The 19,225-nt window shown below is 37.5% G+C and overlaps 2 protein-coding genes across 3 annotated transcripts; one reads left to right on the top strand and one right to left on the bottom strand.

Moving 5' to 3' along the window:
• Positions 1-83: 83 nt before the first annotated feature.
• Positions 84-12,024, top strand: heix (UbiA prenyltransferase domain-containing heix). Of its 2 annotated transcripts, none has more exons than XM_067768925.1 (4): positions 84-724; positions 893-995; positions 1,119-1,613; positions 7,777-12,024. In XM_067768925.1, exons 3-4 carry the CDS (start codon positions 1,125-1,127, stop codon positions 8,413-8,415), a joined length of 1,128 nt encoding a protein of 375 aa, XP_067625026.1. In that variant the 5' UTR covers positions 84-724; positions 893-995; positions 1,119-1,124; the 3' UTR covers positions 8,416-12,024. The 2 variants fall into 2 exon arrangements, with proteins under 2 accessions (XP_067625026.1, XP_067625025.1); XM_067768924.1 differs by having other exon boundaries at positions 84-777.
• A 4,735-nt stretch (positions 12,025-16,759) lies between these two features.
• Positions 16,760-18,824, bottom strand: Cyp303a1 (Probable cytochrome P450 303a1). Its single transcript, XM_067770158.1, has one exon. It carries the CDS (start codon positions 18,447-18,449, stop codon positions 16,917-16,919), a length of 1,533 nt encoding a protein of 510 aa, XP_067626259.1. The 5' UTR covers positions 18,450-18,824; the 3' UTR covers positions 16,760-16,916.
• Positions 18,825-19,225: the final 401 nt, after the last annotated feature.

Raw genomic sequence — 19,225 nt, 5'->3', positions numbered from 1 at the left:
TCTCTGGTGAAAGCTCGAGCACCCACTGAACGCACGCACGTCCTCCATCGCTTTGTTTTCATTTCGTTCTTGGTCTGTTCAGTGAGTACTTAGCTGACGAACTTTGTTTACCTTTTTTAGTTCAGCGTGCCAGAGGAATAATTCGATTTTCTCTGCTTTCGTTTGTTTTGTGGTTTTGTGAACAAAAAATGTGTGAAAACTTAAAACTTACTATCTATAAATATTTATATTGTAAAGAAACGTCCTTTAACTATATAATTTTGGATTTTTAAAATCCTACATGAAAATACCAACGCAAAATCCGGTGATCGCAGCTGTTGAAGATTTCTTGGGTCATTCTTTCTATTGTCACTTAAATATATTAACAATGGTGACGTGGGTTTAATTGGAAAAGCCAAAAAGAGAAACTTCCATTCGGTTGAGCTAATTGTTGTGCATAACCCCAGATTTTGTTAATTCATCGCTGTTTCATTAAAGTGCATAAAATCAAAGAGGATAATTATATATCTTGGCGAGCTGACTCTTATTTATATATCCTCTTTGTAGTTACGTAGTAGAGCGGCTCTGCAACTTACTCCAGCAATGGAGTTTATACAACACGCTCATACTTAACCACTTCTAAAATATATTGAAAACTTGCTGGGATAGCACTGCTAAAATATTTACATAAGTATATTGTCACAATATGGCAAAATAGTTCAAGTGTCACAAGCCGAAAGTACATGTAAGCAAATCTCCATCGCTCTAACAATTATAGCACTCGCAATATTCAAAAATGTTTGTATGTATATTCGTATGTAAAGTATTATCGCACCAAGCATTTTTGCATATTTACAATATACCAATTCTAATGAATAAACAATTGTGAATTTCTTGTTTCTTTTCTCCAAAGATATTTATTTGGGATTCAAGGCCGTGATCCTCTCACATACTACATACATACACAGAAAACGAATAAATTTCTGCTACTGTCTCAGCCAATAGGTACATATAAGGTAAATATTTAGTTTAGCAAAAGCAATATTCAAAAGCAAAACGTGAGTGTAATTATGCGCATAGGCATATATGAACTATTTACATATGTACATATGATTATTTGCAATATTTTCTTAAATTAGGCGAACATGGCGTCTGTGGAAGTAAATCCTAATAAAAGAGACATCAGGACAGAACATCAAATAAGCACCGAAAAAATTTTAACGGAAACAGTACATCAGCGCAACCATAAACTCAATGATAATCCTAATAAAATTCGTGAATGCACTGAAAACGAGAGCACAAGAAGTGAACCATTACTTAATGGTAAATCATCAACCCCAATTCAACGCACATCTACTGGAACATTTATGAAGCTGAAAACATATTTACATGCGCTCCGACCTTGGTCATTATCGTGTAGTTTAGTACCAACACTGATGGGCTCGGCACTGGTATATCGCTCTCAATGGGTAGCTGACTTCAGTCTAGTAACCTTTTTTTTAACCGCCTTTACAATAGTTACAGTACATTGTGCTGGTAATGTGGTGAATACATATTTTGATTTTATCAAAGGTATCGACAAGCAAAAGGCTGACGACCGTACTCTAGTTGATCACATACTTACCAAAGATGAGGTAAGCATTAATACATTGTTGTTTTAATTCCGTGTCTAAACATGTTTTCATTTTGCTCGAGTTTTGCAAGTTATTGCAAAAACTTAAATCCCCACTCTGGAAACCTCGATTTAAGTTAGGTCTGTATACAGAAAAGCCTGAGTTTAATACAAGTAATGAACCACATATGAGACGCTCCGCAAGAAAACACCCATAACTGGAATACCGTTGATTTTACACGGAAAGCAGGTATAGAGGGTCGTGTGGGTTAGGTTCTGGACGGTGGCCGGTATTCGGCACATTTATTGTAGATTTTGTCCGCTCATAACTCAAAAAGTAATACATTTCGAAATTTTATTTTTTTGTGCTAGTCAGAACAGTGACAGAACAAAGGCGAAAATTCAAAAAATGTTTCAATAACTTAGTTAAACAATAGATAATTTGTAAAATAAGACTTAATGGTTACAATAAATTTTAAAGAGTTTAGCCTAAGGACACAGAACAGAAATAAGAATAAAGGGGACATTGCAAGGGTAGGTAGTACAGTAATAATATTAGGTTCTATCCTTTGAGGAAATAGGAGGTGGCAAGAAAAACGGATAGAAGATCAGTAAAGAGAGTCAGTTGAAGAAGGAGAGGTGAGTCAATTAAAGAACAAGATTAATTCTTTTTTGAAATGCAGTGCATTACTTATTTGTCTTATTCTGGCTGGAAGGGAGTTCTAAAGACGAATCGAAGTAACGAAGAATTGGCGTTCAGAAATTAGCATACGGTGTTTAACATGTGCAAGAACCATTGTCCTCGTAGAATGAAGAAATTGAAGCCTTCGATATAGGTAATAAGGCTCCTTCGTGTAGATTATCTTATGCAAGGTAATAAGTGTTCTAAACTTTAAAAGATTGTCAAAAGAAATGTCGAGCAACTTTGCAGAATAACAGGAAACGTGATCAAGTCTTTTCAGCCCGTAAGCGTATCTAGCAATGTTATTGTAGGCAACATTAAGCTTCTTTTTACACACAGCGTCACAGTTAGAAAAAATCTCACAGCCGTAGAGGAGCGTAGGTATTAAGTACGCTTTGGATAAAAGTAGTCGAATATGTAGCGGAGTGGAATACTGTGTCAACTACAGTGTACGGAACATACTGTACACTTTTCCTACGGTTCTAAAGATATGGTCTCTCCAGGACAATGTTTTGTTAAAAACTATGCCAAGATTTCTTGCCGTGTCAACATATTCTATAACAGAATTTGCAAACATAATATTGTTTAAGCCATTTGTAGCTAGCGGCTTTCTAAGGATAACAATGCACTGCGACTTTCTAGGATTTAGACATAAACCATTCATGGAAGCCCATACACCTATTTGACTAAGGTCTTGATTCAAGTTACTTATACATAAACTCATACAATCGACAGGACAGCACGTATACAATTGAACATCGTCAGCATAGATGTGGACGTCACAATACTTAAGAACACGAGGCAGGTCATTAATGTACAATACAAACAACAAAGGACCAAGGATTGACCCTTGGGGTACACCACGCGAAACGTCTAACAAGTTTGACTTTCTATTATCTACACATACTGCCTGCGTTCTGCCGTCTAGATAAGATCTGATTAGGTTGGTTGCATGACGGGAAAAATTAAACATGTTTTCCAGCTTTTTACATAGTAGGGTATGGTCAACAGAGTCAAAGGCTTTAGAATGGTCAAGAAGGGTTAGGAAAGCCGTAAAGTTATCATCTATGCGCTCCCGTATATCTTCTACCACAGAAATAAGTGCCGTAGTGCAGCTCCTTTTTGGTCTGAAACCGGACTGATGGTCCGTTAAGAGTTTATTTACATGCACATATGTGGCGATCTGCCCATGTAGGATGCGCTCAACGACCTTCGAAAGAAAAGGCAGTATGGCTATCGGCCTGTACTCTTTGTTTTGTTTGGGAATGGGGATAACTTTCCACAACTCCACAAGTTTATTAAATAGGTTATATGGGGCAGGATTACAGGATTAGAATAATTTTCACAAATTTTGCACATATTCCGTCTAAGCCTATAGAGGTGGACTTCACAGAAAGTATGGCTTTCACAACATCACAGTCATCGACACGAACAAATTCGAGGGGACTAGCATCAACACTTACACGATCACCGTAGTTGTCAATACATACATTAGCAGCCGAGGGAGGTAACTTTAAAAAACTATCATTGATATCGTTAACATCTACATCAGGGGGGGCAGAGAGATCGGCCTTGGATTTGCCAATTCCAATTTTCTTGATCCTATTCCAAGTTTCTTTTGAATTTAAAGTAGTGCTGAACTTATTTTCGTAGAAATGTACTTTAGCCGATCTTATGGCTTTATTGGCAGTGACTCGTGCAGCTTTGAAGCGCATGTGCATTTCCACAGTTCTGTATCTTTTTTATTTGAAGCAATTTTTAATTTTATAATTTATTTAATAATTTGGGAAAAACTTAAACAACGTGACATCAGGACGGACCAGGCGACAACTGTTTCGATTATACCTTGTAAATCTCTTCAAAGCCTTTTCTCCCGGGAGTGGGAGTCGAACCCGCACTCCTACGATAGTTGAAATGGTTACAAACGCATTCAGCTACGTCATGCCTTAGTTGTTGTAAAGTTTTTCCCAATTGCCTTCTTTTGCATATTTTGTCCGTCCTGATGTCACGTTGTTTAAATTTTTTCCAAATTATTAAATAAATTATAAAATTAAAAATTGCTTCAAATAAATGTTTTCATACATTTAAAAAAAGCAATACGGCCAATCCCCGATTAAATGATACAAAAAAAATAATAATTTCGAAATGTAGAATTTCGAACTTCGAAAGCCGATATCAATTTTTTGGAGGCTAACTTCCAAAAACTGAGATATTACTTTGTCTACTTGTATTGTATTTGTATTTATTAGGCAATTCATCCCAGCACAACAATTTGGCAACAATTATTTTAAAAGTAAAAGGCATAAAATGGGAACAATTTAAACTTGAAACTTAAAGCTAATGACTATGGCTAAGAAAAGGTTACAATAAATAATATATTTAATAAATAATAAATAAATAAATAAACGAATGATAGAGTACATTTGCTTAGATGAAATCAGTATTTTAATTGTCTAGGTTATTATAGAAACTTGTTAATTCTATATTGAAGAGCAGATCATTGCTTATAAACTTAAGCCTCAATCTCTACAAAAAAGTGGGTTTGGTCCAATACCCAGAAAAAAAGTTGATTTTGTCGCATAGTGTTATTATTATAAATACGAAACAACAGGTTTGACTCACTTTTTTACTTTGGCTTCCCCTATTTATGAAATTTGGCATATCTTTATTAACTTTTCAATGCAAACCCTAATAATAATTTTTCCTCCAAAAATATTATGAGTTTCAGGTCTAAGTATAATAAGAATCAGGTAAAATAACAGTTGCAATAAATATTGAAAGTGATAAAACTTCTTTGTTTATTATTTGAAAACATTTTCTTGAATTTTTCAGTATTTTCGTTTGGTAAGGAAAAAAAGGATACTTTAGGGGGTACAATTTTGTTAGCTGACCTAATCATGTGAAAACGACTTCATAGCTTAAAAGGACATTAAACGGAAATGTAAAGCTTCTCAAGGCTAAAATATTGACATAGCAATTTTAAAAAAAGGTTTAAGAAAAGGTTTTTCGGCTGTATTTCGAAGGATAAAAAAAAAACAAATTTCCGAAACCCTCTCGACATAATCATTAAATTTAGGGGCGGACATTAGCAACTTTTTTTTCGACCCAGTCTAAATTGATGAGCCAACACCGCCTAGGGGCTTAGGGAGTCATCTCCGTAAGCATTATGAGGAAATACGGCACCTGAGAACACAGCCATATGAAGCCAAAAAACACAAGCATGTCCTCAGTGAACTCCACAAACAGGCGTCGGACCTCTATGTTAGGAATTTCCCGGTGAATCCTGTACTCAAAAAACAATACCCAAACTTGCAGAGGAGGAACGCACACTCTCTAGGGAAACGCGAGTCACTCTAGCTCAACTTCGATCTGGATACTGTAACAGGTTAAACTCTTACCTATCCAGAATCAACCCCGACATACAGAATGTATGCCCTGCTTGCAATGTGTCCCCACATGACAGCAACTATCTATTCAATTGTAATGTGGAACCAACGCCTCTAACACCCCTCTCATTATGGTCCACCCCTGTTGAAACATCGCGTTTCCTTGGACTCCCGTTAGAGGATATTGATGAAAATTTGTGATCGGTCACACCTATTGGATGGGGCGAAGCACTGCTACATCAATAACAACAACTTCAAGTCCACTGAATTCAGTTTCAAGATATTGACCAAAGTATTTTAGCAGCCGATGCTCTGGCGACCCCAAATTCTTCATGGATCTAGTGGGTGGGAAGGCGGGATGGCCTAGAATATTCCATGTGGTCATTCTAAATTGTTCCCGATATGGTCGGGCTAGTACCTTAATGGTGCTTGTGACCATGACTTACTCCCCCAGCGGGATAGGGGGTCAGAATATACTCGCGGTAGGTATGCCTGTCGTAAGAGGCGACTAAAATACCAGATCCAAGAGGCTGTGTGGCGCAACCCTTCAGGTTTCTAGCGCAATATATAGTACTCCCCCAGCGGGTTAGTGGGTCAGAATATACCCGCGGTAGGTATGCCTGTCGTAAGAGGCGACTAAAATACCAGATCCAAGAGGATGTGTGGCGCAACCCTTCAGGTTTCTAGCGCAATATATAGCTTCTCCAAACCCAATTGTCAACCTCACCTATCCGCGGAGAACCCTGTTTCACTAACAGACGAGGCTCTGGCGACCCTAAGCTTCTCATGTAACTTGGGGGTGGGGAGGGAGGGATGGCCTGAAGGCTTAATTTGGCCACATAAATCGTTCCCGAGATGATCGGGCTAGCACCTTAATGGTGCTGTGTTACCGGAGCGTACCGGATCTGTATTCGTCAAAGGACCATCACATCGATAACACTCCCCAAAGCCTTCGGGGAGAAACCGTATCGCTACAACAACAACAACAACCATGACTTGCCGGATCTATATCTGGCAAAGGACCATCAACATCAATAACACTACCCAAAACCTCCGGGGAGTGTCCTTATAGCTAAAAGAACAACAACCTGGATAACCTTAAGATATTTTACGCCAATATTGATGTCACATGAAACCAGCTTTTCAGACCATCAAGATATGATGCATTTCGTTTGTATAATTTAGTTTTCTTAAGACTATCAAGGTATCAAGGTAGGACGCCTTTCATTTGTGTGTAGCAAACGGTTGTGGAGATAATGCCCAAAATACACTAAAAAAACTAACCATGTCGCCACCGTAACATTTTAAAATGCTAATCAGAAAGGGTTAAGAATTTTTTTTTTGTCACCGCAGTATCCGTAGATGCAATAACAAATTAACATATGGTAAAACGGTGTTATTGAGAAAATTTTACAGTGTATGGTACGGAAATGAGTTCCCCACAATTTATCAATTTTACAATGTCGTGACCGTAACGTTCTTCTTTGAATTTTCCTAGGCTCTACCAATATAATTTTTTATTTGTAATTTACCTGTATTATGCGTATTATGATCGAAACATTACTTTGACAGTTTTCTTTAAAAAAGTGTCGCGACCGTAACAATTGAAACTCCCATATGTATCTGCTCAAATGTAATGTGTACAATTGACCATAAAGCATTCTACAAGTAATTTGTTCATATGGGCTAAAGTAACAACTTTGTAATATTGCTAAGCATTAAAAATCCGAATCTTAAGGTTATTGGAAACACATCAAAAATCGAGTTTAAAGGCATCCATATACCTTTTAATTTGTGTTAAAGTACGAAATGACTCCTAGCTGCATTGTTTGTTACGTTTGTTAAGTTTTTCTTGCTGCATGTAATTATATGAAACTTTCGAAGTTTTTGTTAATTTATGTAGCGGATTTTGCAAAAGGGGGTCCTTTCATTTCGTTTTGGAGAAGGATCTGAAAATCAATAAAATTACATATAGCATTTAACATCTTTGGATGGCTTTCCTGAAAAATTTTTTTTTTTTGAGTTATGACACGTTTGAAGTACATGAGATATAGGTTTCAATAAAGTTTATAATTACATTTACTAAATATACATATTTGAAATGTAAACTTTTTCAGGTGGTCTCATTGGGCGCTATACTATACATGGCTGGTTGTGGTGGTTTCATCTGCTTAGCCATTCTAAGTCCGGCTAAAATGGAGCACCTAGCACTAATATATTTTGGCGGTCTATCATCCAGTTTTCTATATACTGGAGGAATCGGTTTCAAATATATTGCACTTGGAGATGTCGTAATTTTAATACTCTTTGGTCCACTTTCAGTGTTGTTTGCTTTTATGTCACAAACAGGTCATGTGGATTGGACTGCTATTTATTATGCTTTACCATTAGCACTAAATGCTGAAGCCATATTGCATAGCAATAATACGCGTGATGCAGAGAATGATCGGAAAGCAGGCATTGTAACATTGGCTATACTAATTGGACGAACAGCATCACACGTTTTATATGCTTTACTCTTATTTACGCCATATAGTGTTTTTGTTGTATATGGCTTAAAATACTCGCTATGGTTTTTATTGCCTCTTATAACAGTGCCAAAGGCATTTCAAATTGAAAAATGCTTTCGCAATGAGCAAACAATGAGCGCAGTACCGCGTCAAACAGCTAAGTTGAACTTCTTTTTTGGAATACTCTATGTGGTGGCAATATGTTGTGCCAGACAATTACCGGACTTCAGTTATCGTAGACACTAGAATAACAATCAAATTTATTTTTACAATAAAAACGAACAATAGTTGTGCTTGTCTGTATGATTTAAAAATTCATTTGCATATATCAAATATCAATAAAACTAAAAAAATTCGTATATACATACATAAAAGTACATCCATATGTATGTATGTAAACATTTTCAGCACTTCTATAACTTATGCTAATTTATGAAAATGGTAGTGAAACTATAAATATAAAAAGAAGATATCCAGAAAATATATATATTAAGTGTTTAGATACAACTAAACGAAATCTTTCTATTAAATATGAAAACATGATAATAAGCTTTTGCAGGAATGATAACAAAACTTTTGTCTAGCGATAGGTTATGTGATACAAGTTTTTCGCTTTAAAAAATATAATTGATAAAAAATGTTAGAGAAGCTTAGCATTACCATAGGGACTTATCGTTTTGTCCATAAAAAGCATACCGCATATATAATTCTGAACAATTTCAGGATTTGCCTGCTACGCATCTCCGATATGGTCGCCAAGCCTAAAGGTTACTCACTGGCAGAAAATACAGGCCTGCCAAAATACTGCCCTCAGAACCGCTACTTCGTGCTGTCTTTTTATGTCCCAAGAACACAGCCGACAGAATGAGGCGAGAGTACTCTCCATTACGGAGAGAAATGAAATGCTAAACAAACAGTTTCTGTTAAATACCCAGAAACCTGATTGGATGTGGCGAAGCACTGCTAAAACAACAACAACAGTTTCGGGATCATTTCAGTACACTTCGAGACTATTTTTGGAATCGTTTCAAAACTTTTTGGGAACAATTTCAGGACAGTTACAGGATCATAAAACAGTTCCAAAATTATCCTGAAATCGTTCCCAATTGGTCCCTAAATAATCCTGTAGTTGTCCCGAAACGGTTTCGAAATAGTCTTGAAATTATCCGAAATAACATACCCGAAGTGCTTCAATCGCCCCAAAATTCTACCGAAACAGTCTCAAAATTATTTTGAAGCTTACCCGAAATGATACCTAAAATAATACCAAAGGGATCCTGAAATTGTTCCGAATTGAATGTCTCGGTATGTCTGCTTGTTATGGAAAAAAACTATAAGTCCATGTTTTATGGGAAAAAATTATAAGCCCACCTTTTACTACCGTTTTTTTACCTCACTTTTACCGATATTTTTATAAGCTTCTCTTTTATTCATTCTTAAAATAAATACACTTTTTATCGCTGGTCTTTTATATATCGTTAGCTTAATGTGAAAATGTGCTATGCCACTTTTTACGAATTTTACAGGAGACGAAAAAAACTGAATAATTTTTGAAATAATCTTTTTTTTTTAAACTGCGAATGAGGATACCTTAGTTGCAATACTTTTGAGTGTAGAAGCTTTGAAAAAGATAAATAAAACCAGCAGCTATTTATGACTTAGCACAATTTCCTCCCTCAAAACAAATTTTTTCTCCTGACTTAGCACTTTTTACTCAATATGTTTCCCCATCACTCCCCCCCTTTAATGATTGAAATATAACACTAAAACTATATATTTCACAAAAATTACTATTTATTTGTCAAACTATTGGCGGCCACCGCGGTGTGATTGTAGCGTGCTCCGCCTACCACACCGAATTCCCTGGGTTCACACCCCGGGCAAAACAACATCAAAATTTTAGAAATAAGGTTTTTCAATTAGAAGAAAATTTTTCTAAGCGGGGTCACCCCTCGGCAGTGTTTGGCAAGCACTCCGAGTGTATTTCTGCCGTGAAAAGCTCTCAGTGAAAACTCATCTGCCTCGCAGATGCCGTTCGGAGTCGGCATAAAAGAAGTAGGTCCCGTCCCGCCAATTTGTAGGAAAAATTAAAAAAAGGAGCACAACGTAAATTGGAAGAGAAGCTCTACCTAAAATCTCTTCGGAGGTTATCGCGCCTTACATTTATTTATTTATTTTATTTCCAACGGTTCTGATCTGGACTCTTTAGCTGTATGGTGCGCAGACAATAACTTATTTTTAAATTCAAACAAATGCTGTGTTGTGTCTTATTCCATAAAGACAACTGCCACATACTTTATCTATAAACTAAATCCCTTAATCGTTGTCAAGAGAGTAAAGACTTGTGTGTAATTTTTGACTCCAAACTCTCTTTTTCTAGTCACATTGATTTTGTTGTTTCAAAATTTGTTGCAATGGTTGGGTTCAGTAGACGTAACACCAGTGACTTTAAGGACCCTATGGCGTTGAAGGCACTTTATATATCCTTGGTCAGAAGTGGTATTGAATATTGCTCAATAATATGGAATCCTTACTATGAATCTAACTCCTATAAAATTGAGAAAGTTCCCAAAATTTTGAAAAAATTGCTTTACATATGCTTCACTGGCCAGACGGCCTGCCATCATATACCAGCAGTCACAAATTGCTTGGTTTTCAGGATTTGCATGACAGAAGAACTTTTATCTCACTCATGCTTGCATATAAGTAATAAACTTTAACACGAATTGCTCTGATTTATCTACTTTGTTCTTTCCATATATTCCACTACGTGATCTTCGGCATAATAGATTATTTATCGAAATAACTCATAAAACGAATTATGCTACGAATGGACCTATAACTAGGACCATACATCTAGCAAATCGATTCAGTAGTGTTATTAATTTTAATAACAGCTTATATAAGTTTAAGCTTGAATTGTTTTCTATTTTTAACTAGTCTGTAAGAAAGCATGTAGTTATCGACATGTAAGAATTGAAGTAGATTATAGTCAGCGCAAAGCATTTATCATACACCAAAGGCATGTCTCAATTGGGTAAATGAAATTTCAAGGGGTTGTGTTCGCAACCCTCTCAAGGGGTTGCCAGCACAATATATAGCTTCTCCAACCCAATTATCAACTCACCTACCCGTGGCGAATTATGATTCATTGACAGCAGAGGCTCTGGCGACCCCAAGTTCTTCATGGAACTAGGGGCTGGGGAGGGCGGACGGCCTAGAAGGTTTAATGTGGTCATATGAATTGTTCCCGAGATGGTCGAGCTGGCAGTACCTTAATAGTGCTTTGTTACCGGAACGTGCTGGATCTATAGCCGGCAAAGGGTCATCAACATCGATAACACTCCCCAAAGCCTTCGGGAAGTTTCTTTATCGTTAATACAACAACAAACAAACTTTAAGACTGAATGAATTAAATAAATAAATAAAATGCGTGCACAAAGAAATTACTGGTAATTCAGATTGATATTATTGACAGGTTGACTTAGCACATTTTTTTACATTTTTTTAACAGCTGCCGACTTAGCACATTTACACATCATTGCCCACAGCACGTAAAAATGAAAAATTTTAATATTTTTTTGTGATCGATGTATTTTGAATTCAGTTTTAAAACTGCATTAAAATACAATTTTTCAAAAAAAAAAGTGACTTAGCACATTTTCACATTAAGCTAACGATATAAAGTATGTACTGCATAAAATACTTACATGAAATTTAATTGAATTGAATGAAAGTTAACTTTCTGTTATATATTGCAATATTATTTTAATGTATATTTACTTTGTAAATTATAAAAAAAAAATTGGTTTATAAAAACAGTAACCACAAGCTCTTGTTTTGTGAAAACCAAAAGTGAGCAATTTTTTTCATTTAACAATAAGGATATTCAGAGTTTTGCATTGTATAGGCAGTGAACTTTGCCGAAAGTCTACAAAAAACAGAAAAAAAAGATAAAACAATTTTGGTGAGTTAATTTTTTTTAAATTACTTTGCAAAGTATTAAGTGTTGAAAATGCACTCCCTACGATCGGCAATAGAATCGATTTTGTGTCGATAAAGTCTTTTACATTTCGTTTTATTTTTGTACTAATTACCGGCTTACTTTTGGCCCAATATAAATTGGTAGCATAGCCGAAACACTTTTCGAGACTTTTTTCACTTTTCGATATTATAAAACAGGCCTACATAACGACAGGTTGTTGTTGTTGGTACGTCAATGAGAGTATCGTAAACTTAATTCAAAAAGCCCCTAACCAACAGATTTTTCGAAACTGGAAAAAATCTATTTTCTGTACGGTCCACATAGACTAAATGAGTTTGTTTATCGCCCAAACTGAAAAACCAGGACCTATGTTATAAAACAACTCCGCCCTCTTGGCAAATACTAGAAGCTTTCTTGGACTTAAGCCGCTTGCTGATTGTGAATTGTTTTAGGGAGGTTCTTTTTTGTGTGGCTATCCACCAACCAAGGGCTCCATAGTAAAGGACGGGCTTTACAATCGCTGTAAATATACAAAAAAAGAGAGGCGATAAACCCCACGTACAACCCAGCATTCTTTTACAGTGCCGTCGAGGCCTTCTTCACTGTCTCCTCCGAGTTGGGCCTCCACGACAACTTACTGTCTCTAGAATGACCCGATTAGAATATTTTTTTTGTTTTTAAATTTTTAATATTACTTTGGCCGGGAATTGAACCCAGGACCAGGACCACGGCGGCCGCCAATATTATTTTAAGCCTTTCCACGGCCGACCTAATTTGAAAATTGTAGCATGGCTGGGAATATACCAGAACTTAGAGAAAGTCTTCACCGGCCATTCGATCTTGGCATCCGTCACCAAGCCCGGCACTACCCGCTTCGTGATCGAAATGAAAGTGTTGTCTACTGGCACTTCTGAATCATCTCCCGATGCGAAATGTGTGTCGGAAAACACCCCAAGCGACTCCTCACTATTAGGTGATCATTCCCCGTACTTTTCCTTTATTAGTCCCTGGAGTGTTTCCTCTTGCTGGGATTTTCCTCAACCGCGCTGTTTTGCCGGGGCACTCGATGTCCACACACATTTTTCCATTAGATTCTCTTTTTATTACCTTTATATTAAGTCCCTTTCATGTTTGTCCCCTCATTTCCATACGAATTTTTGACCCACGGAAAATTATTTCGGTAACTTCCCGTTGAGCTAGACACTCGATACTTAGAACATAGTTCAGATCTGGGAGACATTAAAATGCAAGTGAAAAAAATCCACTAGGTGGCGCACAGATTGAGATATACACAAAATTAATTTTAAAATGGAAATTTTGCGATCGACTTTTAACTAACCTCTCGGTGATCCAGAGACTTGAAACTTAGCACATAGTTTGCGAGTCGATGGCACTACAATTCGTGGAAAACAAAATGCCGCTAGGTGGCAGACGAGTCGAGATAAACGAAAATCTTTGAAAAAACGCAGGGAATCTTGCAATAAATTTATGAGTAACTTCCCGGTGATATGGAGATATGTAACTTGAGCCGTAAGCCAAAACCCGGTGACAATGCAATAGTTTATCAAAAAAATCCGCTAGGTGGCGCATGGATCGAGATATTAGGAAAATTAATTTTAATTCGGGAATCTTTCAATCCATTTTTAATTAACTTCCCGGTTACCTAGAGACTTGTATCTTAGCCCATAGTTCGAGACCTGTGACAATACAATTTACAGAAAAGGTAGGTAGCGTGCTAATTGAGATAACTACAAATCCTTGAAAAACGAGGGGAATCTTGCAATCGATTTTTGAGTAACTTCCCGGTGAGCTGGAGATCTGAAACTTGAGCCGTAAGTCAGAACCCGGTGACAATTCAATATTTTATCAAAAAAATTTCGCTAGGTGGCGCATGGGTCGAGATATTGAGAAAACTAGTTTTGAATTGGGAATCTTGCAATCGATTTTTAACTAACTTCCTGGATATCTAGAGACTTGAAACCTGAAATATAGTTTACAACTCAGTGACAGTGCAATGTTTGATCAAAAAATTTGAGCTACGTAACGCAAAAGTCGAACTATTTAAAAGATTAGGCCATACATTCATGGCTAGCCTCCTGAGTGTTGCAGGCGTTGTAGAATTCCACCCCTTTGAATGCCCAACTCAATGCACGTCCTTGCGTACTTTTAGGCGTACGCGACTTTCACCACGATTCTTTTAGACGTTCAGGCGTATGCGAATTTCACCACGATTTTCAGCTGTGCAAATTAAGTAGCTGACAAACGAGGTGGAATTCTCTTGTTATGATGCGAGGTGGAATTCTGTTGTTTTCGCCAGTGTTCACTAATTTTCTTAAATCTTGCTATTTTGAACAAATAAATAAAGATACGAATTTTCACTTAGGAATTACTTAAATTACTAATCAAAGATGCAATTGCCTTTTTGTAGGCAGTACTAAAAAATTGAAAATAAAAAGATGATAAAAAATTTTAAGAACTACCTTTATATAAATGGACCAAAAAATAGAAGGCAAATTTTCCTATAATACAGACATAGTCTTGTTGAATTATGACTAAAAAACTTTAATAATAGCTCTTGTAAAAGAATTTTGGGATTTAAAATTATAAAGGTAGCGCGTGTTTAAATTTTAAATAATCAATCAGTTAATCCCAAGTACATGGTTTGCCTTAAATTGAAAGACTGCGCTCCACCTTTATAGTTTTAAATCGCAAAATTCTTTTCTATGAGCTATTTTTAAAGTTTTTTAGTCAAAATTCAACAAGACTATGTATTAAAGGAAAAACTGCCCTCTATTTTTTTGTCCATTTATATAAAGGTAGTCCTTAAAATTTTTTTATCATCTTTATATTCTGTTTTAATTTCAAGCTAGTAAATCCTCAGATCCCTATACTCGTCCCGGCACGCTTCACTTTCCGCACTTTGTCAGCTTAAACATTTCTTTTACCTGTCTTGTAAGAAAACTCAGCTCATTGCTCCACAATGGCGGCTTTGATTTTCCTGCGAAGCTTATTAGAGGACAAGCTCTATCATACGCAGTCATAAGCGATTTGCTAGGAAACCATTCGACTCCTCCAATTACTCCACATTGGCAGCCTCTTTGGGTTGTTCCAGTGTTGTTTCTACATGTTTCTGGAATTTCGTCCAGTTCGTTGACCTAGGGTTTCAAACGGTTCCTCCTTTCTCTACCTTCTTTAGGGAGATGCTGAAGCTGATATACGCAAGGTCAGAGAAGGTTGGTCTACTAAGACCTATCCAATCATACCTTGATATATCACGTTCAATGTAATGTGAAGAACATTACTGGATGTTGGACCAACATATGAAGGGACACTTCCGCTGTTAGTTATCTGCAAATTGGTTTGCAGAATGTAACAAAATAGAGACTCGCCTCTCTCATTCATATCTAATCTCCCAACGCATTGTGGTGCGCATTTGCATACGCGCCTACGACCAACCGTCCTACCTCAGCGGGTTAGGGGGTCAGAATATACCCGCGGTAGGTATGCCTGTAGTAAGAGGCGACTAAAATACCAGATTCAAGGGGCTGTGTAGCGCAACCCTTCACGTTGCCAGCGCAATATATAGCTTCTCCAAACCCAATTGTCAACCTCACCTATCCGCGGCGAATCCTGTTTCACTAACAGACGAGGCTCTGGCGACCCTAAGCTCCTCATGGAACTTGTGGTTGGGGAGGGAGGGGATGGCCTGAAGGATTAATGTCACATAAATCGTTCCCGAGATGGTCGGGCTAGCATCTTAACGGTGCTGTGGTACCGGAGCGCACCGGATCTGTATCCGGCAAAAGGCCAGCACATCGATAACTCTCCCCAAAGCCTTCGGGGAGCAACCTTATCGCTACAACAACAACCAACCGCCCTGTAAGCCCTTTCTCTTGTACTAGCCTCTTGCACTCCATCGCTGGAGCCTCCGCAGTATAGGTCATATAGCCGGATGCCAGGATTAATGCCTGGTTATTCTTCTGATCGACGGCCACCATTACGTCCTCTGTAGTGTAATTAGGTAGCATATATGAATGCAGCTGTTTCATTAACATGACTGCAGCACGCACCTTCCCTTACGTTTGCGCAAAGTAAATACCAAATCCTGAGCCTGGAAATCTTTCCTCCCGATGAGAGCCATGGCTCCTGGATCAGCGCCACGTCAAACGAACCCTCCTCAAAGGTTAGAGAGGCTCGCTTGACGCCAGAAAAGATGTAAATCAGACTAAATTTATCTCCGTGTATTTAATTAGCGAGACAGGCCCATATGTTTTTGTTATTGATATTAGAGAAAAATTGCAAAGTTTACAAACGGCGATGGTTACTAGGACATTTTTCTGAATTTCACTTCTTCATCAGCTAGCTTTTCGGGAGGTGAGTAAAGAACTCGAAATATCCAACATTCATACTTCATAACTTCATAATGGCAAATGCATATATCCACTCAACAATATGAATGCTGGCTTTGTCAATTATCCTAAGGTCCTAAGTATCCTTTTTTGGTGCTATCAGAAAAAATCGAATACAGAGGAGGAACAACACGAGAATGATGTGAAGCACGCGATGGTGTAATTCGCGGGAATTTCGAACTTCTTTCAAAATAAGTTTTTTTAGATAAAGTAAATTTGTTTGTTTTATTAGGTTTATAAAAATAGTTACTCATACAATTTTGTGAAAAAATTCCATACTGAAATTTTGTACTAATTTGACACACACAACGGTAACTATATACTACATCTAATTTCACTGATATTTTCAACATTCACTCGATTTCTATTCGATTGTTATTGATCAAATCATGTCTAGGCACGATGTAGGCACTGAAAGGCTTCACAGCTGCTGTTGCCCCATCCAATGGTTCATCATCTGGCATTTCTCCTGGCAATGGCACAAAGCGAAAGTGCTGCAATACCGTTGTTATAAACATAAACATATTCTGTCGACCAAGTATATCGCCCATACAACGGTGTCGTCCAAAACCAAATGGATTATAAGCATCAGGTATTTTAAGTTTCCCATCAATTAAATACCGTTCCGGCTCAAATTTGTTGGGATTGGGAAAGTCATGTGAATTCATGAGCATACCACGAAAACAAGCTATAACCATTGTATCTTTAGGTATCGAGAAACCACTCAATCGTGTATCGCGCAATGCCCGATGGGGTATACCAAAAGTGTTACCCATAAACATTCGTACAGCCTCCAACACGATGGCTTCACAGTAAGGCAATTTGGTACGATCACTCCACTCTGGCAAACGCTCAACGCCAATCATCTCTTTGATTTCTGCAAATGCCTTATCCTGTATTTCGGGATTGCGTACCATATGCAAAAAAGCGAAACCCAAACTTTTATTCGTAGTTTCTGAGCCAGCTAAAAACATATCCAGACATACGGCCAATAATTGCTCTTCACTGAAATATTCGCCTCGATTTGGATTGTCCAATTCACGTAAGTAACTATCCATTAGATCACGAGGCATGTCATAGTTTTTGTATGTTTGACGATGATTCTCAACTTCCTTACGCAAAAAACCATAAATTCGCTGATGACTTTCTACGAAGGCATTATAGCCGGAATAGTTTGGTGCAATGAATCGTATAAATGGAAAATGGCTAAAGAGTGCGCCAACCATATCCACGTTTTGGAAGAGTTCAAAAAACATTGTAAGTAGATTGGTGATCTCTTCACTTTTGCGATCGTACCTTTTGCTAGCCATCATGGACCACAATGTGTTCAACACATTCACCTTGAATAGATCGTGCATTGATATTTCTGCACGTTTGCCGCCATGCTCGTTAACAACTTCCCTAAGATCATCCAATAAGAAATGAGCTTCACGTTGAATAATATTCACCATACCAGCACGTGAAAATCCGAAATCTTTAAGGTGACGCAATATAAAACGACGTTGATCTACCCATAGGTCCTCATCCGTAACTAAAATACCTTTTTTCGAATTGAATGTACGCATACGATAGAATATACCATCGGGCTTGCCATCAAGATCTTCGTTAGTCATCATCTCATTTATGGTATCGCTATAGTAAGCTATGACTACTTTATCTTTACCGATCTTTAGTCCATATAACCCATATGGGTTTATGTAATATTTGGCCAGTTCATCAATGACTTTGCAAAACATGCCACATTTTATGCGCAGCTCAGAGATTTGTATAGCACAACCAACAATTGGATACCATTTTGGTCCCGGTGGAAATTTCGGCGGTTTTTTAACGTCCCAAAAGAGAAAGAGCAAAACTAATACAGTAAAAAAAATAACGGTGTAAAACATGATGTATTAGATGTAGAGCGCAGCTCCGTTTCAGAGGTGTTCGATTTTATTTTTTGTTTGCTTTTTTATCTTATTTCGGCGCCACTGCTAAATCACTTCCGGGCTGAAAAACTCACTTTCACTTGTTTATACTCGACTCGTTCGCTGAAGTAGTTTACGTTGCATCGCGCTATAAGCCGAATTGACAGCTTACTTGCGGACAGCAAGCTTAACAGCTTCTTGTTCAAGTTTGGAGTTTTCTTTTACCGTTAGTTGCATCTGCTGCAAGTATTTTGTTACCAACTTCGTCTAGGAGTTTTCAACAACTGAATTTTTGCTTAAGTTGCGTCATATTTTATAGTAGGTCAGGCGAACACTATTTATAGATGTTGTAAGAGTAAGGTTTATGCTTTTTTGTGTGAGATGTACATTTTTTCCACATTTGAGATCCCGGGATTTTCGGGATCTTGCTTGACGGGACTCGGCGCTAAGGCCTGGCGATTACTTATTCTTTCTTTGGTACAACGTAGCATGTAAAACTGTGTTCATTTTGTTTGAACAACTTGTCTAAATATCAACAAAAAGTAAGGAAGTCTAAGTTCCGCTGAAACCAAGAAGTATTACATCACCTTACATTGGGCGATATGGCTACCGGATCCCGTGCATAATCTTCGTTGGCAGGCTATAATAAAGGGGGAAAGTTGTTTGGGAAGGTGTAAACCAAACTGGGAAAGCCGCCGTACCAAATACAAAAGACTGCTATTCTTTGTGGAGGTCCACACCAAAACGAACTATGT

This window comes from Eurosta solidaginis, chromosome 2, assembly GCF_040869045.1.
Source record: "Eurosta solidaginis isolate ZX-2024a chromosome 2, ASM4086904v1, whole genome shotgun sequence".
NCBI classification, from domain to species: domain Eukaryota; kingdom Metazoa; phylum Arthropoda; class Insecta; order Diptera; family Tephritidae; genus Eurosta; species Eurosta solidaginis.
This window is presented reverse-complemented; position numbering and strand designations above follow the sequence as displayed.